Source organism: Diabrotica undecimpunctata, chromosome 8 (genome assembly GCF_040954645.1).
Source record: "Diabrotica undecimpunctata isolate CICGRU chromosome 8, icDiaUnde3, whole genome shotgun sequence".
Classification (NCBI taxonomy): Eukaryota; Metazoa; Arthropoda; class Insecta; order Coleoptera; family Chrysomelidae; genus Diabrotica; species Diabrotica undecimpunctata.
The window spans coordinates 63499492-63523182 of record NC_092810.1 but is presented as its reverse complement, the minus strand read 5'-3'; the positions used below and the strand labels follow the sequence as shown (position 1 = coordinate 63523182).

Sequence of the window (23691 nt, the reverse complement as noted above, 5' to 3'; positions counted from 1 at the left end):
TTATATCTACATACAGTGCTTTTCAGATAAAACTATCCACCCTAAATAACTATTGAACTTCTAATTTTTAGGAAAAACGCAAAAACACGTCAATTAATATTTGAAGGGGGAGGCATTATATCATGATTAAGATTGCTGGGAAATGCACCCTCTCACCCATCCCTTTATTTTTTTTAAATTAGTTCCCCCTTTTCTTATTTGATATTTGGATTCTCCTCTTTGTACTGATTTCAGAAATGTATAACACATGATGCTTGAAGTGATTAGCTTATGAGAAAAATAAATACAAAAGCAAGAAAACTGGATTGAAACAAAATTATTTTTCAACAGTTTTATTACAAACATTTAGAATGAACATTTCACTACCAAAAATGTTTACAATAATTGTTTAAAATGACTGCCATTCACTTCAATACAATAGTACAATATGTTTTGAAATTCTTCTCTTACATTGCTTAACACGTCTGCATTTAATTGTGGACATTCATCCTCTATTCTTTGTTGTAAATCATCTAGAGATTCTGGTTGAGTAGTATTCATTTTTGTTTTTAAATACCCATATAAGAAGAAATCTAGGGGTGTTAAATCCGATCACCCAGGTGGCCAATCCATCATCTGTCCTCTTCTACCTATCCAACGACCGGGAAACGTTTCATTTAAAAATTGTTGCACAGGTAAAGCAAAGTGTGGAGGAGCTCCATCATGTTGAAATGCAACCAAATCTTCGGAAAGGTTATCATCATTTTCTACTATTGTTCTAATACGATCAACCATTTGCCTAAGTAATTCAAGATACGATGCATCATTTAAGTTTCCAGTGATAAAGAAGAGTCCGATAATGTGATCACCTAGGATACCACACCATACGTTTAACCTTTGAGGATGCTGCGTGTGAAATTCACGTACAATATGTATCACTCTCAGCCCAGTATTGGCAATTATGGCTGTTCACCAAACCATTTAATGAGAATGAGCATTCATCCGAGAAGCAAATATTGTTTATCAATTATGGATTGTTAATGATGCATTGTATTATTAATTCGCTAAATTCGAGACGACGCGACGATCAAAATATTCTTCATTTAACTCTTGTACTAATTTAATTTTATATGGATGAAACTTAAATTTATGGAGGACTCGGAAGGCTGTAGAAGATGAAACACTGTCAACAATAAGCAAATTGCTCTGCTTATTGTTGACAGTGACTGTAATTGCTCAGCCTCTAAGTTAACTTGCCCTAAAACAGCGACTTGGATTGCTTCGTTATTTACAAGTCCCTGTCGGTTATGTTTTTTATTTCAAACTGATCCTGTTGCTTTAAATTTCTGCATCAGTTCAATCTCATTCTTATGAGTTGCATGTCTGTTGTGGTGTGTTTCATTAAAAATTCTAGCAGCAGCTCTTGCACATTTATTATTTTTGTAGTATAAACGTATAGTTTCTATTCTTTCTTGCAAAGTGTAAAACTTTTATGCGATCAAATTGCACACGTACAAATATACGGCTGTTACAAGTTATAACAAATTGTCATTGGCTATTAATCGATTAAAATAAATGTCCAAACAATATTGAAAACCTTTGATAAAACTTTAATAAAATGTTTTTTTTTTCTTAGTTTTTGAAGGTACTACAAATAGTACGGTTAAATATTTACAAAGTTTAAATTATGCTACAACCTAATTTGTTACAGTAAATTAAGGTAAGAAATATATTTATCTTGTTAAAAGAAAAATTGTCTATCTCATAAACTAATCACTTCAAGCCAAAGGTATTATAAGTACATTATTGAAATTATAAGTACCATGAAAACCCCCACGGGGGTGAGAGGGTACATTTCCCAGCAACCTTAAATATGATATAATGTCTCCCCCTTCAAATATTAATAATTTTGCGTTTTTCCAAAAAATTAGAAGTTCAATAGTTATTTAAGATGGATAGTTTTATCTGTATGTAGTATAATCTTTTATTGAATTCATTTACTTTTTCACTGTATTCAATTCATTCATTCACTGTATATCTTTTTAAGTTTGAATAGAAAAAATACTGTATATTTGAACAATAATAAAACTAAATATAAATATATAAATATATAAAATAAAACTTAAATAGATAAATAAATAAATTGAATTTTTGAATTAAAAATGTGCTTAACATAAAATAAATTCGTTCTACGAATCGTTTGATTTTCTATTTGACATTGACAATCGGAATTGCCGTAGCTAAATGTAGCTAGGTGTACGTTGGTATACGAGGGTATACGAAGAGTATACAGGTGGTATACAAAGAGTAAATAAGAATAGAACTGAAATAATTGAAAATTTAAATTGTATAATAATGATTAAACAGAATATTTAGTTGATAGAAAAGTTGACCAACTATTTTTAGAAGAAAAATAGTAAAACAAAATAGTTAAAAAATCAATAAAATCAAAAGAAATTGAAATAAAATAATTATTTGAAGAAAAGTAACAACCATGTGACGTTTATAACGTTACAAGTTGTAATATAATTTTCAGTAGTAATATCCCTAGGACATTGATAACAGACGAGATAATTCCATGACAATCGAAAGCTCGTTCCTTCCTCAAGCAACGAGCTTGAGAAATTTGTCATGAAATTATGAGGCATTCATCAATGTCCAAGGGATATTCGGCGGATAATTTTTCGAAAAAAAAAATCATAACTCAACATAACGAAACATTTATTTATTAAAACTGCAGTTAGTGAAAGTACAATTATTAAAATTTAAGTTAACATTAGATTCGTTGCTGTTCTCTACTATAGAAGATCTATTACCACGCATAATATTTATAATCTTGTTGTGGTGTTCTTGATCGAGATTCAAGTATGGTTTTATAGAATTCTGATTGCCATGATCAGTAATTTTTAGCAATTGTTGTTCTTCTACACCACTTTTTGCTAATTCGCTAACAGCAGTTGATCTATTCGAGTGATTTGTTATCTTTTTCTCCTTTACATTCAAGCCAATTGCTTCAGCAGAAGATTTAGTCCATCCATTCATTGTATTTCTTCCAACAGGTACATTATCGTACCATTTGTCAGTTTCATTTTTCCAGTGTCGATTTGGTTTTAAGAACAGTCGTGGTGAGGTAATATTGTCGCCTCGTTTTGATATCAGTTTATGAAAAAGACGTACAGGGCATCTTTGTCTCTCACCATTGATAACCAACCATTTACTACTTGCACAGCTTTTAGAACCACCTTGGCACGTTTTACTGAATACCGGATTGTATTCAATGCGATTTGTTGGAGTGTCATCGTTATTTTTCTCGATTTGAAAAAAATCCACCAGACAAGCAACTGCCTCTCCTCCTCGCCACGCTAATTCTACAGCAGCAATATGGTAAAATTTACGCATAAGACCTTCAGGGGTATCTTCATCCCAAAGCAATATTATTTTGTTAATTTCAGACCAATTTAACGAAACTGAACTGGCTTTACGTTTACATGGATCTGCTTGTAGTTTCTTCCTGATTGCATCGCGGCTGGTTTAAACACTATATTGTTAAACGGGTCAATCATAATATTATAGTCATTATAGTACTTTTCTTGCAATAGTTTGCACGAAACATTCCACATTGTCTTCACAGTTACCTCTTTGAATTCGTCCCCGTTTTTCTTTCTCATATTGACGGCCCAATCTTTTAGTATCAACGCCAATTCTTCTAAGCTTCTATGTTCATTCAACTCATATTCTCGTCCGCAGCAAAATTCCATGAATATTCTCCAAATATATTTGTGACTGTAGGTTGTATTTCTGGGAATTTTTTCTTTGATTAGCGCATTTATACTTTGAACATTCTCATTGCCGAAACGTGACATTTTAAAATTTATTTGGATGAAGTTGTCAAACTCGATCGTGTTGTCATAGGGATTGAAAATTGCACTGAATGCAATTATCAGTCTAATGTTGACATGATTGGTTGAAATTGTTCCACATGACACAAAATGACGAAATTTGAATGGATGTTAGAACAGTCGAAAAATTATCAGTAGTAATATCCCTAGGACATTGATAACAGACGAGATAATTTCATGACAATCTAAAGCTCGTTCCTTTGTAACAGCACGAAGCCGAAGACTGAGTGATGTTACCAAGCAACGAGCTTGAGAAATTTGTCATGAAATTATGAGGCATTCATAAATGTCCGAGGGATATTCGGCGGATAATTTTTCGAAAAAAAAAAAAATCATAACTCAACATAACGAAACATTTCATGAATATTCCCCAAATACATTTGTGACTGTAGGTTGTATTTCTGGGAATTTTTTCTTTGATTAGCGCATTTATACTTTGAACATTCTCATTGCCGAAACGTGACATTTTAAAATTTATTTGGATGAAGTTGTCAAACTCTATCGTGTTGTCATAGGGATTGAAAATTGCACTGAATGCAATTATCAGTCTAATGTTGACATGATTGGTTGAAATTGTTCCACATGACACAAAATGACGAAATTTGAATGGTTGTTAGAACAGTCGAAAAATTATCAGTAGTAATATCCCTAGGACATTGATAACAGACGAGATAATTTCATGACAATCTAAAGCTCGTTCCTTTGTAACAGCACGAAGCCGAAGACTGAGTGCTGTTACCAAGCAACGAGCTTGAGAAATTTGTCGTGAAATTATGAGGCATTCATCAATGTCCGAGGGATATTCGGCGGATAATTTTTTGAAAAAAAAAATCATAACTCAACATAACGAAACATTCCATGAATATTCCCCAAATATATTTGTGACTGTAGGTTGTATTTCTGGGAATTTTTTCTTTGATTAGCGCATTTATACTTTGAACATTCTCATTGCCGAAACGTGACATTTTAAAATTTATTTGGATGAAGTTGTCAAACTCGATCGTGTTGTCATAGGGATTGAAAATTGCACTGAATGCAATTATCAGTCTAATGTTGACATGATTGGGTGAAATTGTTCCACCACATGACACAAAATGACGAAATTTGAATGGTTGTTAGAACAGTCGAAAAATTATCAACATAATTTCACGATTCAGTAGCTTGCTCTCTTCATAAGTCTTTAGATGTGCAGAAGCACTCATATTCACAGCTCTGGTTTTACCTTTAGATTTTTATGTCGATCTGATTTTTTGCACGCGATATATTATTTTGTTACTCATTCAAATTTAGAGGCGTTTACTCTCAAATCTACAAGTTTACAAGTTTTTTGCTCAAAATACTTTCCTATCGATAGGATAAAATCGTTCTCTCGGTAGGAAGATGATGGTGACGGTAAAATAGTAAAATGGGTGAAAAGCGCAGAACGTTGTCCGAACAGAACACCCATTTTGATAAAAGATTTTTTTCATTTGCACGTGTTGTACTTTATTTTCATTCCTGGTTATTTTGAAAAATAGAATAAATGAATGAAAGGTAATTTAACAAAAATATGGCCGCTACCAATTGTCAAAATTCCTAAATCTATTAAAGACCCTATATGTTTTTAGGAAACAATCTTCGTGTTAGTGGTAGTGGTAGTTCGTGGTAGTAAGCATAAAAACAAAATGAAATTGACGTAGTAAGATTATATATTAAGTTCATTTCGTAATGGATTTACAGAAGTTTATCGTACTTCTCATAATCTTTCGATCTACTTAATTAACTCTTCTGGAAATTCTATGTTTACGCAGTTTTGTATTAGTGTATCTGTTTCTTAAAGGTTTCTCTTCTTTTTTTATTGTTCTAAAATTATTGTACCTATGAGTTGAAATCCACAAGGAAAATGAAATTCCTGTAGTTGGCTGTATCCCATGAATTATTAAAACTTTTATTTAAAAAATCCTTTATAAAAGATGTATATACTCTAAAATTGCTCTTACAGGTTATATCACAGAAAGTTTTCAGACTAATAAGTCCATCATCAGTGCAGTTACCAGATATTCATGAGGGAAGCCACTAAATATATGGGTAAAAACCCTTTAAATGTTGTTATCTTTGTTAATTAATACATATTTCTATCAACAATACATCATGGCAACGCAAGACTCCCAGGGGTTGCCAACCCAAGAGAAGGTATCTTTATGGATCCTCGATAGCTCCTGATATGGGAGTCTTGTGTTGCCATGATGTAAATATGTTTAAACCTACATCATTTAAATTTAACAACAAATATGTATTAACTAACAAAGTTAACATTATTTAAAGGGTTTTTACCCACATATTTAGTGGCTTCCCTTATGTATACCTTGTAACTGCACTCATGATCGACTTATTAGTCCGAAAACGTTTTGTGATGTAACCAGTAAGGGCAATTTTAGAATATATATTCCTTTTATAAATGATTTTTTAAAAAAGTTTTTATTATTTAAACTTCAAAATATATCGGTATCAAACACACTGCTCTGTGGTTTTTCTTTTTTTTTATTTTATTATTTAGTAGTTAAATGTTTGAAAAATCATTAATTAAATATTTTATTTTAAGATATTATCGAAAAGAAAAACCTCCATCAGCTACAATTTCCAAGACGAGGTTCTGCTCCTACCAATATAATTTCCATATTTGGTGGAAATGGTGAGAAATTAGAGCAGCTCACCAGACATACCAGTCTAAATGGTAAGCTTACTTTTTACAGGCACATACTATTTAGTTTAACAAATCAATAATATGTAAGAATTTTAATTGTTTGTATCATCAAAGGATAACATTTATTACATTTATTAATAAGAAATTAAACATAAGTAGAGACATTCAATTTTTTGTAAATGAAAAAAAATTTAAAATTAAATTTAGAACGTCAACGTGAAACTTAATTTATTTACACAATTCTTATTATATATTGAACTTGGAATATTCAACTAAATTTATTAATAAAAAATCAATATTGAAAACAAAACAACAAAAATGTTTAGTCTTTTTTTAATTCTTTGCAATATGGTCATCATCAATTTCATCTTCTGGCCACTTATTTATTGCTTCCCAGAATTGTTTGTATTGGTCTTCAATACTTATATGGTAACAGTTTTCTGAGGTCAATAATTTTTCTAATATAATTGGATTGTGCTTTTAATAATCTAAATTTTTGTGAGATTAATCCATAAATATACGAATTCCTTACCATGTCAGTTGTCCCAACGTTATATTGAAAAGAAAATTAAATTGTATAGAACAAAAACAAAAGTCCAGCGTAAACTTTAAAAGTTTTAATTCATCGAACAACATTTTTGGATTTCTATAATAATTATAGAAAATATTTTTTAAATTAATAAAAATGATTAATTAAACAGAATAACAACAAATTAAAAAAACGCAGAGATTATATAATATTAACAAAAAAAACGTGAAAGCTTAGCACTGAATAACATCCTCTTTATTTTTAATAAAGTACATCCAAAATTCTTCGAGGCATAGTTTTTACCAAGTTCTGACAAAATTCTGGTGTACATGAATTCCATAATTCTTGCAATTTTTGTTTCAAGTCGTTGACTGACCTGGCAGGATGTTTCCTCGATGCTTTTTTTATTTCGCTAAAGTTTCTATCGGAGACAAGTCAAGACTGTTAGAAATCCATTCCAGAAGTGGTCATCATGGTCTTTAATCTGTGTTGCGCTCTATTGTTGAAAGACAAAATCTTTCGCTGATAATAAACTTTGTTCCATAAACGGCAAAAAAGATTTTTCTAATATCTTCACATATTTGTCCGTATTTACAATCCCATCGTTAAAATGCAACTGTCTCACACCTTTAGATGACATGTTGCCCCAGATCATGACAGACGCATCTCCTTGTCTGATCCCTCTTTTGATTTTTATACATTTTGTATCTTTGTGTAATCTTATGGTTATGGTTTTATTATTTTATTATGTTTTCGATCAGTTTGGAGTACCCATAATATATACGTCTTTCCTCTAACACTCTCATTACGCTGTTAATTTATATCGCATCGAATGCTTTGCGAAAGTCTATGAAGTAGGCGTTAGTGACTTTCAAAGTCCAAAGATTTTTCCAAAACCTTCCTGTTCCCTAGGTTTGTAAAAATCTAATTTTGTTTCCAGTCTACTTGTTATTATTTTTGTGAATAATTTCTAGATGCGTTTTAACAGGCTTAACAGGCTTTTTGTGTAATATCTTTGTATTTCACTTTGGTACAGGCATAAGTTGAACAGTTCCTTTAAATTCTTTAAAAGTGTGTCTCCTCCAATCTTTACGGCTTCTATAACGATATTATCTTCTCGCGGGGCTTTATTTCTTTTCATTTTCTTCAGTGCGTTCCTTATTTCGTCTGTTGATATATCAGGCGTTAATTCCGATCTTTGGTTGACTAATCTTTTTCTTGAATTTTTTAACCATCCTGTTTTTGTTGACTTGTGTATAATTCTTTATAGAAATCTTCTACTACCCTTAGTAATTTATCTCTGTTGGTAATGATATTTCGATCTTTATCCTTTAATTTTGTTATTTCTTGTTTGCCATTTGCTAATTTTCTCTTTAGAACTTTGAGGCTCTTGTTATCTTCAATCCTTTGTTGGATTTGTTCACTTTTATGCATTCGGTTGTCCGTCCTAATAGATTTTTGTATTCTTTTACTTATCTATTTGCTTCTATTACTTTTCATTTTTCTCCTCTATTCCATTCGTACTTGTTTGAGGACTTGTTCTTTCGTTATATCGTTTCTTTTGGCAGTGTATCTTCTGCCTTTCCTCTATTGCTTCTATTATAATATCATTCAGGGTGTTAATATTTAGGTCTGTATTCTTATTGTTTTTGAAAATGATGTTGATGTTCTTCAAATGCATTTATATTATCAGCCTAGATCTATCAAGGTAGGTGTGGACTTGTTTTTGATCATACGGTATCTCTCTTTCGCAAGGTCTATTTATATCGAGGCTTTTACCATGTTGTGGTCGCTACCTGTTTAGGAACTAGAAAATTAGTTTAGGACTGTAACATCTCTTAAATATTTGCCTCTTGTCAGTGATTATAAAATAGTACTCTGCCACTTCCATCTCCGATGTTCATTTTTGTAAACTTCATGTTCATGATTTGGGCCTTATGTTCATTTGAAATAGATTTTTTTCCAGCAGTAAACTTATCAAAGTTTCACCGCGTTTGTGGCTGTTTCTCAAACCCAACTTTTCCAGTGATGTTTCTGTGTCATCTACCTTTCTCCCAATTTTAGCTTTAAAGTCGACACATAATTATGGTATAGTGTGTTATTGTTTATTGTGTGTATTTGGGCTGATACCAATTCAAACTCGGAAAGTTCAACGAATGTCTCCCAAAGCTTCACCACAGCAGTGGTTAGCGTACAGAGGCGCCACCTGCTTTGGCGGCCATGAACAAAAACGATATAATAATATCGTTTTCTGTCCTCTGGGCTATGCGAAATGTGTAAAAGATTAAATATTCTAGCAAAAGCTGCTATCGCTTTGTTGAATTAACTGGCCAAATATATGGCCTAGGAGAACAAATTCGTTAAACTTCCCGTGCTCGAATCGGTATCAATAAAGTGTTATGAATTATTTCGGCCTATCCCAGGCTCATCAGACACTTGGGCTGATACCAATTCAAACTCGGAAAGTCCAACGATTGTCTCCCAAAGCTTCACCACAGCAGTGGTTAGCGTACAGAGGCGCCACCTGCTTTGGCGGCCATGAACAAAAACGATATAATAATATCGTTTTCTGTCCTCTGGGCTATGCGAAATGTGTAAAAGATGAAATATTCTAGCAAAAGCTGCTATCGCTTTGTTGAATTAAATGGCCAAATATATGGCATAGGAGAACAAATTCGTTAAACTTCCCGTGCTCGAATCGGTATCAATAAAGTGTTATGAATTATTTCGGCCTATCCCAGCCTCATCAGACACTTGGGCTGATACAAATTCAAACTCGGAAAGTCCAACGAATGTCTCCCAATGTTTCGTTCATGGCCGCCACAGCAGGTGGCGCCTCTGTACGCTAACCACTGCTGTGGTGAAGCTTTGGGAGACTTTCTGAGTTTAAATTTGTATCAGCCCAAGTGTCTGATGAGGCTGGGATAGGCCGAAATGATTCATAATACTTTAATGATACCTATTCAAGCACGGGAAGTTTAACGAATTTGTCCTCCTAGGACATATATATATATATATATATATATATATATATATATATATATATATATATATATATATATATATATATATATATATATATATATATATTCAAAAAGGTATGTCATAAATTAAATCACGCATTCCGAGGACAAAAATAAATTGATTATATCCAACTTACGTTAGTACAAAAGTGTACACAAAAAAAGTTACAGCCCTTTGAAGTTACAAAAAAAAATTGGTTTTTTGCATTATCTCCTAAACTACTTGACAATTTGTAATAAAAATAGACACGTTACTTTCTTGTTCTGAAAGCATTTTTCATACAAAAGAAACAACAAAATCTAAGCGCACAGAAAAATTTTAAGGGGGTGTCCAGCCCTAAATCTCCCAAACTTTTGAGTACGTTCAAATCAAATGAATTTTGTGGCATCATCAGTTTAACACACTATTTATAAAACTTTCTTGCCTCCTATCACTTTTTCGATAAACTAGTTTTTTCCTAGTTGGCCATAAAATTACAATTAGTTTTTACGGACACAATAATTACAAACAGTTCCATCAATAATAGTCAATAATTTGATATCATTTATTGTGTGAATAAGATTAATATTAAAAATTTTGATATTACAATGGCCTACGCATTTCAGGAAATGGCATATATGCATTTAACTTTGGGTAAGTTGGATCAGATTAAATTATGATTTCAATCAACTATCGGGAATATCGTAGGTGAATGTCAAGGAAATAATGTAGCAGCCGTAAGGCGTTATGCAGTAAAATACCCCAATCGAAATACACCCGATAGACGATTATTACTGACCATTGATCGTCGTTTACGGGAAACAGGTACATTCCAACCGCAAGTTGCTGGCATTAGTGGTCGTCCAAGAATGGATGCAACTGATGAAGACATTTTAGAAATCATTGAAGAAGTCCCTGGAACAAGTACAAGGGTAATAGCTGTTCAACTAAATGTTCCTCACGTAAGGGTTTGGAAGCATTTAAAGGATCAGCTGCTTAAACCCTATCACTTAACAACAGTTCAAGAGTTATTGGTTGAAGATTATCCTAAAAGGATTGGATTTTGCGATTGGTTGTTAATGGAATAACGACTCATCGCCAAAGGACTTTTAAAGTTAATGTTTGGGCAGGAATTGTGGATAACAATCTAATAGGCCCAGTATTCCTTCCCAACAATTTAAATTGTGATAATTATTTGCAGTTCTTGGCAAACGATTTACAAGAGTATTTGGAAGAAGTGAATATTGCACTAATGCAAAATATGTGGTTTCTACAAGATGGCGCTCCACCGCATTACAGTAATGAAGTCCGGGAATACCTTTATAGGCAGTATCCTGGTCGGTGGATTGAAAGGGGTCGTGACGCACCCAGTTCTTGGCCACCCAGAAGTCCAGGTCTTAACCCCATGGACTTTTGCTTTTGGGGGTTTATGAAACAGAAAGTGTATTTTGTAACAATAGAAGACGGACAACAATTGAGGGTTAGAATAATTGAAGCTGCAATTCAATTTCGTCAGAAAAATATGATTTTTCAGCGCATTCGGTTTTCCTTATTAAAACGATACCGAATGTGCATTGAAGAAAATGGGAGTCATTTTGAACATTTATTGTAATATCATATTTATAGAGGTTATAGACATTTTTTGTACTTTTTATTTCATTTAAGCCATTTATTTAGTTGAACGTAATTTTTTAAAGGTTAATGAAAAGGGCCGTAACTCAATAAAAACTGTTTTTTGTAAAAATTGATGAGCTAATGATGCCACAAAATTCATTTGATTTGAACGTACTCAAAAGTTTGGGGGGATTTAGAACTGCACACCCCCCTTAAAATTTTTCTGTGCGCTTAGATTTTGTTGTGTCTTTTGTATGAAAAATGCTTTCAGAACAAGAGAGTAACGTGTCCATTTTTATTACAAAATGTCAAGTAGTTTAGGAGATAATGCAAAAAAACAATTTTTATTTTGTAACTTCGAAGGGCTGTAACTTTTTTTGTGTACACTTTTGTACTAACGTAAGTTGGATTCAATCAATTTATTTTTGTTCCCGGAATGCGTGATTTAATTTATGACATGCTTTTTTGAAACACCCTGTATATATATATGTATATAAATTTTCATTTACAAACTTTATTTATATGTATTTGACGTTTTTTAAGATATTGATTTATAAAATAATATATATTTATTTTACATAGGTAAAGCAGGAAGGCGAAAAAAATTAAAAAGACGAATCTCGGGTGGTCCGGAGACTTTTTGTCAAGCGGATACATTTTCTGAAGCAACATCCCGTCTTTTTTTACTTCGCAAACCTGAGGATACTGAAGCCCTGCTGGTTCAGCGAAGAGGATCACTGCCTGTTGAAGTCTTGAGTTTTGGGCACTCCGGTAAATAATTATTTATTATTAGGGAACAAGTCGTTTACTTTCAAGTAGCAATATTTTTCTGTTAAAATAAAATTTGTTTATTATTGGTTGGACATATCTTATCACAATTTACTATATCGGTTTGTGTTTTTGTTGATCTTAAAAAAAGGTAATTTTTTTGAAATTTATTTATTTAACTTCAACAAAAGTATATTCAGTACAATTTTTGCCGCAATTGCAGTGAGAATTTGTTGTTATTGTGGTTTAACTAAGTTAACATGTAAAAGACACCATTTTGATCGTGAAACACAGCTACGAGCTATTGGTATGATATAGGGTGGTATGAACAACCGCGCCGTGACAGAAGCTGTGCTTCTTCTTCTTCTTCTTTCAGTGCCTATTCGTTCCGAATATTGGCAATCATTCTGGCTATAATTATTTTATTGACTGATGCTTTAAATAGATTCGTTGTTGTTGTGGAGAACCATTTCCTCAGGTTCTTCAACCATGATATTCTCCTTCTCCCAATTCCTCGCTTTCCGAATACTTTACCCTGTAGGATTACCTTCAGTAATCTGTATTTAGTGCTGTTTCTCATTATATGTCCGAAATATTCCAACTTTCTCCTTTTAATGGTATACATCACCTCTCTTTCTTTGCCCACTCTTCGTAATACGGTCTCGTTGGTTATCTTGTCTGTCCATGATATCCTTAGAATTCGCCTGTATAGCCACATCTCGAAGGCTTCAAGTTTTTTCTCCATTGCTTCAGTTAGTGTCCAGGATTCAACTCCGTAATACAATATTGAGAAGATATAACATCGTAGGAGCCTTACTTTTATCTCCAGATTAAAATTGTGGCTTTTAAAGAGTTTGGCCATGTTATTGAATGCACTCCTAGCCTTCTCTATGCTGTGCATTCTACCTGGTAGAAGCTGTGCATTCTACCAAAAGTACTGTAGGACAGATTTGGCAGTGTTTTCAAGAATCTGGTGATGTAAGGGAAAGACGCAATTGTCCAACAAGATCAACACAACCGAAACATGACAAGTTTGTTCACCTTCAGGCATTAGGGAACCCCAATGTTACTGCTAACCAGCTAAGACGTAAGCTTCAAAACATTCATGGCATTAATGTCTGCTCAAAATGTCTTTACGCTAGACGTCTCACTTGAGTTCCAGTAATATCCCATCGGAATCGCACAACCAGATTAGAATGGGCCGAAGAACATCAAATTGGGCAAGAACGAGAATGGGCAAACATTCTTTTCACCGATGAATCCAGGTTTGGTTTACGATCTTATTCACGAAGATCAAGGGTGTGGCGAACACCTGGCTATGCATTTCGCTTCCAAACCGTTCAAGAAGTTGACAGAAACAGCAGAACAATATTTAGGTATTGCCCTTTCCTGCTCAATCCCACGACTTGAATCCCATCGAGCAAGTTTGGGATACACTAAAAAGACGTGCACAACAGCAAGGATTAGTGTTCTAGACAAGGGAAGAGCTGCTAAACTATATACAAGAGCAGTGGTAACAAATTGAGCAAATCGATATTGATAAGAAGTATGGCAGATTGATGTCGAGCTGTAATTAATAACAGAGGTGGTCATACACTCTACCAACAAGAGCCTACGACTTTATTTTTAAATTTTAGTTAAGTTTTTGTTTAATTATGTTTTTGAATTTTTTAAACCCTCTGTATATAACGACTGGTTGTTGTGTTATTCACAATTTATCGTTAAGCAGCGTCCAGATTTGTTTAATTTCTATATTTTCCAAATAAATTGTCAAATTACTATTTAGGTCAATATTCTTTGATTAGTTTGCCCCCTAGACGATTTTGATGTGTGCATAAGTATATTAAATATATATTTGCACCTGTAAAAATATCACATTACAAAAGAATATGTAAGCTAGATAAAGGACAGAAAGAGCTTAAGGATTTAGAGCGCTTGTAGACATTCGTCTTTGTCAACGGAAAACGAACCTTCAATAAACAGAGATCATTGTATAATTGATCTTTGTTTCGGGTACCAATTATACAAACAATTTGTAGACAACCGATGAACGTCCAGTAACGTCTACACATCTCAATATTCTCGTTGACATTTCGTACAACAGGCCAATCCGAGGGTCAAAGGATGTGCATCTGTCGAAAATAGTTAATGCTACCCCACTGGTGTCTGATGCTTCTACATATATTCATTACATTTATTTATTTAGCGATTGGCATACATGGATACTATTATAACTGATTATAACATAGCATAACAGCAAATATACATCAATGCAGACTAATAAACAGCTTAATCAGCTAAAATATTGCAATGGAGACCACTGTTATTCACAATTATAGTTTTGTGTTGAGATTATTGATCCACTTCAGCGCCGCACTTGCTTCATGGGAGAAGTCGACCATATTACAAGAGTACGTGATTAGGGTACGCCATAATTTGGCGAGGTTCTCCATACTCACATGATTGATTCTAGTTCAATCCCCATTTGTATAGTGAGTCGCGGCATAGCTCATGTGATGTTAAAAGTGAAACTGGAACAAACCATGAAGTGGAGATATCCAGGAGTGGCTAGTATACCTGTTGAATACAAAGCACGTGGTGTTCGTGTGTATTAAGGTATAAAAAATGCTTATTAAAAGCTTAAAATTTTTATTTTAAAGAAGATCTTTTCGGAATGAAATCATTCCATCATCAGTTTAATAAAAAGTTGTTAAAAACATTGTATGGCCACATAAAAACATTGGAAGGACATCCGTATTAAAAAACAATCCTCATGGTATTTATCAAGGTAAATGCAATAGACTGTTAACTTGTTGATTATTAAAAACTGAAAATGGGGGCATCTTACATGACCCCCTGTAGCTGGTGAGGTTTTATCGACTTACATTACCTCTGATCTGTGCTGGAGTCTTGGGCTAACTGACAGTTAGGGCCTGTCAGGTGGAAAATACAGGTGTTCTTCGAAGAATGAACAAAGAACGGGAGCTGTTGATCACAATCAAGAGAAGAAAGTTGGAATATTTTGGTCATGTGATTTGAGGGAAAAAGTACCGATTGCTCCAGTTAATTATCCAAGGAAAGATTAAGGGCAAACTAAACGTGGGGAGACGACGTATATATTGGCTCCGCAATTTAAGAGACTGGTTCCAGTGCACATCTAACCAATTATTTAGAGCAACAGCTTCAAAGATACGAATAGCAATGATGATTTCCAAACTCCGTAGCGGAGAGGGCACTTAAAGAAGAAGAAGAAGGTGGAAAATTGTGTGCAGTTCATCAGTCAACTTGCCCAGTAATTCTTTTTAAAGTTTTATCTTAGTCTAGAAGTGAAGTGAATAATTGAAATTATTTAGAACTTATCTAAAAGTTGGAATGGGGCTTTTATGTGCTTCCTCAGTAACAAAGCGTAAATCTGAATTAGTTTCGGTAATCCAAGCTACTAATTTAAAGGACCTCTCTTCTTTGGAAACGAATATAAGACTTAGAGTGTTTACCCCTTCCCAGGTGTGTAGTTGTTCTCCGTTATCACCGGTTGTTTTATTATTTCCACACCTTATGGTGGCTATTCTAGTCACCCGCTTAGATTGTTGGATGGGAGTTTGTTTGTTTCCAGTCTGTCTTTTTTTTAAGCGATCTGTTGTAAACCCGTCGCAGTGAAGCTAGTTGGTTTATTGCCAATATTTCATTCACTCATGATGGTCATTCCAGGATTCTGGAACCTTGTACCAGCTTGTACAGGTCTAGAGGATGAGTACCATTTGTTTTTATAGACTCGATAATTTTCGAAAAGTGTGTACCGCTTGCGATTTAATGCCTCACAGTTATGCAAGATATGATTCGACTGTTTTAGGTGTTCTGCTTTCGTCACCATGAACCGGTATGGCTCTAAGCTGATTCCTGCTTGTTTTCCGCAGTACTTAAGCCCCATTAGCACATGCCTTTTTAATATACATGTTGCTATGTGTTTGACCGGGTATGTTTTCCCAGTGAGAGTTATGTTGCCTCCGGATCCAGGTTTTTTTCCGCTCGAGAACTACAAATGTTATGAAGGTGTTAAAGATCAAATCTCCCGGTTTCAACTTGATAAGACAATCAAAATTGCTACGTGGAATGTTAGAAGCTTATTTGCAGCAGGCAAACTACAAAATCTAATTCAGGAAATGAACAGAATTAACATCGATATTCTCGGCATATGCGAATTGCGATGGGAAGGCACAGGCATGATCAATACTACTGGTAAAACCCTTTACTACTCATGCAGTGATAGCACAGACCCTCACCACAGACATGGGGTGGGAGTTCTGATAAGCGAAAATTTGCGCGCCTCCGTGAAGAACTTTGTCCCGATCTCCGAAAGAGTCATACTTATTCAGTTGCATGGAAAAGTTAACATAAATATTATACAAGTCTACGCCCCTACAGCAGACAAGCCAGAAGAAGAATTAGAGCGATTTTATCAACAGCTAGACGAAGCCTTAAAGGTGACTAAGAATCACGAAATTAACATCGTATTAGGAGACTTCAACGCAAAAGTTGGGGAAGGAGCTGTAGATCACGTAGTTGGAAAATATGGTCTTGGTCAGAGAAACGACAGAGGGGACAGATTGATACAGTACTGTCAAGACAAAGATCTAGTCATAACGAATACTTGGTATAAGTTACCACCCAGGAGGCTTTACACATGGAAGTCGCCTTTAGACGGACATCAGGGCATTATAAGGAACCAAATAGATTATGTGACAATTAATAGAAGGTACAGGAATGCTATTACTAAGGTATCTGCATTACCTGGAACAGACATAGGATCCGACCACAATCCCTTAGTAGCAAATATCAAACTGAGGCTCGCTACAGCTAAAAGAAAACACCAGAAGGCATCAGTAAACATTAGAAAACTCAAAAACAATGAAACAAATGAAGCGTACACAGAGGAAATAAACAATAGGTTCTCTAATATGGCAACTGAGAATGATGTTGAAAAGTCATGGACCACCATAAAAGAATCATTTGATGAGTTGAACAACACTTTTCTACTCGAGAGTAAAACAACTACCAAGAATGAGTGGATGACAGAAGAAATATTAGAGATGATGGAACAACGCAGGCAGTGTAAGATCAGGCAGGACGAAGTAGGGTACCGAAATATACACAGTCAAATTCGTAAAGAAATTATAGCGGCGAAGGAGATCTGGATGACTACACTTTGCGCCGAGTCTGAAAGCCTATATAAACTCGGCGACAGCTTCAATCTTCACAAGAAAATTAAGGAAATTGCTGGTGTCTTCAAGAAAAAACAAGTCACTGGTATACATAATGACCAAAATGAATTAATAACGGACCCTAGCGATATACTTAATACTTGGAAAATGTACACAGCCAATTTGTTCAATGATGACAGAACACAAAAACCACCACAACTGGGAGACCATTTGTATGGCCCAAGTATTTTGAAAGCTGAAATTGTACACGCTATCAAACTATTAAAAAGTAACAAAACCCCAGGACCAGATGATATGTACGCAGAAACAATCAAGTTACTTAATGAAGAAAACCTAGACATTATTGTCAAGCTCTTTAACGACATCTACGATACGGGCCAGATTCCAAAAGATTGGCTTCGATCTACATTTATCGCCCTACCAAAAACACCACGTGCGAACTTCTGCAAGGACCACCGACTAATAAGCCTAATGAGTCACTTTTTGAAACTTTTCCTGAGAATACTTCACACTAGATTGTTTAAGAAATGTGAAGAGGTCAGTGGATGGAGTCAGTTTGGTTTCAAAAATGGACTTGGCACGAGAGAAGCGATCTTTAGTATGCAAACATTGATACAGAATTGTTTAGATCAAAGAAAGGATGTTTTTATCTGTTTCATCGATTACGAGAAAGCATTCGATAATGTAAAACATGAATTGATGATAAAATACCTACAAAAGTTGGGATTGGATGCAAAGGATATAAGAATCATTGCCAATCTGTATTGGAATCAGACAGCAACAGTACGTCTTCAAAATTCCAACGAAACAGAAGATTTATCCATTAAAAAAGGAGTAAGGCAAGGTTGTATACTGTCTCCAATGCTGTTCAATTTATACGTAGAAAAAGCCTTCGCAGAAGCAGTGGAAGACTCTAATAAGGGTATTAAAGTTAACGGCATATTTATTAATAACATCAGGTATACCGATGATACAGCCATAGTGGCAGATAACATCGAAGATCTTCAATGCCTTTTGAATGATCTAACTCTTGCAAGTGAAGCTCGGGGTTTGAAAATAAATATCAAGAAGACAAAATCAATGATTATAAGTAGAAATGATTACCCCAACGCAAAGATATATGTCTCTGGAGAAGAAATCGAACAAGTCAGGCAATTCAAATACTTGGGATGTTTGCTGAATGATTGTTGGGACCCCGAGAATGAAATAAAGAGCAGAGTTGAACAAGCCAGAAATGCTTTTTTGAGGCTTCGTAAGTTTCTGTTCTGTTCTAAGTAAATAAACTCATAAAGTACTGTAAAGTGTAGAACATTTTATAATAAATAAAGTCAATAAATTAAATTTATAAAAACGGTTCACTAGAATAAAGCTCTAGAATAAACTTATGTGGATTGCGGAGGTCTTACATGTGGATTGTCTTGCGCATCTCTTGCTGTAATGTTGGCTTATTACAAAGAAGTAAGGACATCTAAATTTGAGCATTTTCTTAAAACTGTTTTTATTTATATAACCATTGCTTTGTTCTGCTCTTAAAAATTAAATATAGTTTCTTGAGACTCCAAAATTTTTTTTTAAATTTTAACACCTTGTATATAAAAAAGAACTAACTTTAGGCAATATTTATACATATGTGCCATACATATAGGCAATAGTGGTGCATAACATTCCTTATAATTCTATTGTCTATTTAATTTTGGCATAAAAAAGATAGGTTTTCATTAATAAAACAAATGGATGACCTCATCACGACGTCATGGTACCGTCATCACAGTTTATATTATCCAAAATAAAAGCAACAATTAATTTAAAAATCGATTTGTCTCGGCATTTCTTTCTAATATGTCACATTTCTGAAATATTGAGGGTGGGTCATTTTCAAATAAACACAGTGTATAAAATCAGTAATAGACATAATATTAAAATAAATTGATACGTCTATGAACTCTTATAAATAGTCATAAAAATCTCTTTTTGTTTCAGTGTTTTGACGGTTACTCCTGTCCCGATTAGGGCCATGGACATCGCCGTCCAATGTGCAATAAGGACCAACATTCATTTGACTGACATCAACATTTATTAGATAGCTCATTATTTCTAAGTCATTAGAAATAACTAATAATCATTAGTGTTAAAACTGTTACCATACTTATTGATTGTTAGAAGATTTTCGTTTAATTGCGCAGTGTATGAGACAAATAGTTGGTTTTAAACTTCATAAGTAAGCATTTTTTTTATTTAAAATACTTTTTTATTTACATTTTTATAATAAAACAATGTGTACTTTATTTTGTTAGAATTGTAGTTTTTAAATAGTCAACAATTTCTGTGTAAGTTAAGGACGATTTTTACAAAAACCCAAAAAATTAAAAAAATACAATCGATCGTGGATTTAATACAGCTTTTTATTTAAGTATCCCTTTGCCTAAAGTTGGAAAAAGAAATGACAAGGAAACTGATTACGTACATTTGTAGCAGAAGAAGAAAAGTTTTTGATTACTAACAATTACTTTAATATACAGAAGTTTGTACACATGGAAATCACCTTAAGACACTCCAGGCCGCATAGTGAGAAATCGAATAGATTATATTATGATAATAACCGGCAAATCTGAAATAGTGCATATTTTCATATATAATGTTTATTTCTAGTTAATCCTGCTATGATAATAACGCATATGAAGTTCCCATAAAGATTTCTCTATTGACTGAATCGATGTTTAAAAAAAACGTAAGACGTCACCAAGGACGACATAACAGTTATAAGAGAAATAAAACAAAGAATATTTCGTTAAATATATTGGAACAAAATAACAGACGAGGAAAGTACATTATTTATGATGATAATCGTAAAAATAATTTTTTGGGCTAGAGCAACACAAATGTAGGTAGCAGTTTTGGTAAACACATTGGGTTACCGAGTCTTTGCTATATTTACATTTTTTTCTTCCTCCTGATTTACTTAGCTATATTGGAAAATGATCGTAGTTGTCGTATCTGATATCGGCGACAGGATGTTTAGTTTTCTGACCAAGACTACTAGTACCAGGATATCCGAACTGAGAAGATGGTCGACCAATGGCCAATAAACTTTGTTTATAAACCACAAGTTCAACACTTGTTCATCACTCTTAGGAGATTTATCAGCATGGACTCGATGTTATAGAATGTATGCATTTGTTGGCGCCATTTCTATCAGATAATAAAACGTACGAATCATTGGATTCCTAGTTTTGAGTCTGCTGTGATAACGACCCATCAGTCCATTCATCAAGTCTCTTGAACGCTCATCAATAAATATCTTTTGATCAGTTCAAATTTCCGTTTCCGTAGCTTCATGTTTTTTCCCCAATAACTTTTCTGTTTTTGATACTTATTGGTCGACATGTGCAGCGAAATACCGATATAATGATACATGTCCTCAAAATGTATTACGATATATACCTGAACCAGTAAATCCACCTGCAAATGGTACAACTTGAGACCCAAAAGACTGTATAACTGGTAATGAAGATCTTGTTCTTTTTGGAGCTTTCACTGTTTCTGCTGCTGTACTTGGAGCTAAAATCTCTGCTTCGTGTGGTGTTGGCTCCGGTATTAAAACTTCTGAACACTCTTCTTCAATATTACTAAAATTTACAGCTTACATAAAAGTTTTACTGCTTCCATTGCTCATCTTCCAGAGTGATATCCACTGGAACATAATTTGGATCTGCAATGTCATCATCATCGTCGAAATCACCCTTCTCTTTTTCCTCAGAACTTTCAATACATTTCATGAACTACTGAACTCCTTTTTCAGGCATATATGAAAAATTATACTTCTTTTGTCTTTTAAATTCATTGTACTCGGACAATTTTTTTCTAATGAAAAAACGTCGTGGCAGCTGTCCTTTCATTGTTTCCTCTTTTTATCTTTCTACAAATCAGCAAAAATAAATTTAAGTAGGTGATAAACAACTTAAAATTCACAAAAAGTGTCATCAATAACAATAATGAACTAAAAAAAATTTCACGTAAACCGTTTTGTCATCCTCAGGGATGACAAAACGGTTTTGTCATCCCTGAGGATGACAATACAGTATAATAAATACAGAGAATAAACTACATATTGCACAATAATGAACAATAAATTAGGAAAATATATGTATTTATATACTCACGACAAAAATTCCTACTGCAAACCAATACTTGAGAATATTTTTTACAATTTTTTATTTGTCCTTAATACGGAGCAACAATAAATGCGTGTTTTCTCACTGCTTGTTTTTACTCTACTGGTATGTTATACCATACTTTTGAATGACGCATCGTAAAATTTTCAAACGGGCAACAATATATGACTTTAAAACGTCCTAAAACGCCTAAACTGATTTGTTTTTTTAAATCATATCTTCACGGAGGCCAAAATTGAGGCGTAGGAAAGTGAAAAAGCATACGGGCTTGCCCGTCGGGATAGTCTCTGTGCCTCCGTTGGGATGACACTGTGGGATATAGTTGTTTAGAACTCTATATCTGGCAGACACGGCCCCAGGGTCAGAGAATTGAGAAACTCAAGAGGATCCCCGCTTTAGTTCTGCCTAAAGCGTGAACTACCGCGTAAGAGGTCACTGGGTGGCACCCAGAATCCGTGCTGGCAACGGGCCAGACGGAGGACAAAAAAGCCTTCGTCAAAATTATTTGATTAGTCCCCTCTCCCAAATATGGATCGATCACGATCTCGATCTCCGCCAAACCGTAAGGCAAACCCATCCAGCCCCGATGGTTGCCGTGAGAGGAAACTCCACGGTAACATCTACAACGCGCTGACACTCGACGCATCCGACGGACAGGAGACGACAACAAACTACGAAGTGTTTAAAGACCTTCCAGTAGACGAATGGGAAGAACATGCCGTTGGGGACTTCAAACGTCCCAAAAACAGGAAAAGGAGGACAAAAGTCCGTGCGGAGGGAAACCGCATCACAGAAGTAACGACGGATGATGACACGCCGAAAGCAGCAATGAAGAGGACCAGGAAGAAGAGCAGCGACGACGAAAAGTCCGAACTGCAAACAGTAAGGAAACTGTTACAAGAAAAGGAGACAGAAAACGCAGCCCTCAAAAAGGAGATCGAAGAGTTGCAAGACATTATTGTAAACTCACAGAAGTCCATAATCGACCACATGGACAAGAAATTTGACCAACTCGAGGGCAAATCAAATGAGGCAACCCTGGAAAAACAGGTGCAGAAGAAAAAAGAGGAAAACCTGGAAAACCAGGCCACAACCAAAAGGAAAGCCACGGGAACAATCCCTAAGGAACCAAAAAACAAAATGAGGAAAAGCCCAAAGAGGCATCAAAACCAAAGAAAAAAGAGGACTTTCCCCCACTCACCCCCACCAAACCCACAGAAGAGGCTCAGGGTAGTGAAGCCCAGGTCGAACGGCGTTCTCCAACCCCAACCCAGATGGACATAGAAGAAGTACCCAAGAAAACTTGGGTACCAAAGCCACCTGTAATTAAATTACAGAGTGTCAATTACACAATGGCCATATTAAACATCGCTCAAAAAGAGCAGGTGATCACCAACAATAATTTATCAAGAAGCGGCCGAGAAACACTCATACAAGCCAAAAGCCCAGAGGATTACCGAAAGATGGTAAAGATCATTGAAAATTTCAATGAAGACACGAAAATCCAGTGGATAGCATTTCCACTGGAAGAAGACATAAAACCAAGGATGGTTTTAAGAGGGCTACCCGCTTCAACATGCTCAAAGGGCATACACGACGAGATACTGGAAGACCACAATATCAATGTATTGTCGGTCAAAAACATGATTTCAAGGAAGACAGACAAAAGAAGCCTACCCATGTTCGTCATGACGGTGGAAAGAGAGGACGTTGAGAAACTTAAGCGCATCACTAACCTGATGCACATGAAAGTTAGAATTGAAGACCTTCGAAAAGCAACAGGGCCCACACAATGTTTCAATTGTCAAGGATACCACCATGCGCA

At 34.6% G+C, this 23691-nt stretch overlaps 1 protein-coding gene across 3 annotated transcripts in view; it reads left to right on the top strand.

The window, feature by feature from the left end:
* LOC140447633 (uncharacterized) overlaps positions 1-20076 on the top strand; it is a 453196-nt gene extending 433120 nt beyond the window's left edge. For all 3 annotated transcript variants that reach the window (XM_072540392.1, XM_072540393.1, XM_072540394.1), the window contains 3 exons: positions 6460-6591; positions 12290-12478; positions 19675-20076. In XM_072540392.1, coding sequence (XP_072396493.1) covers positions 6460-6591; positions 12290-12478; positions 19675-19682 — 329 coding nt within the window. In that variant the 3' untranslated portion in view covers positions 19683-20076. The remainder of the gene's footprint in view (positions 1-6459; positions 6592-12289; positions 12479-19674) is intronic.
* Positions 20077-23691: the final 3615 nt, after the last annotated feature.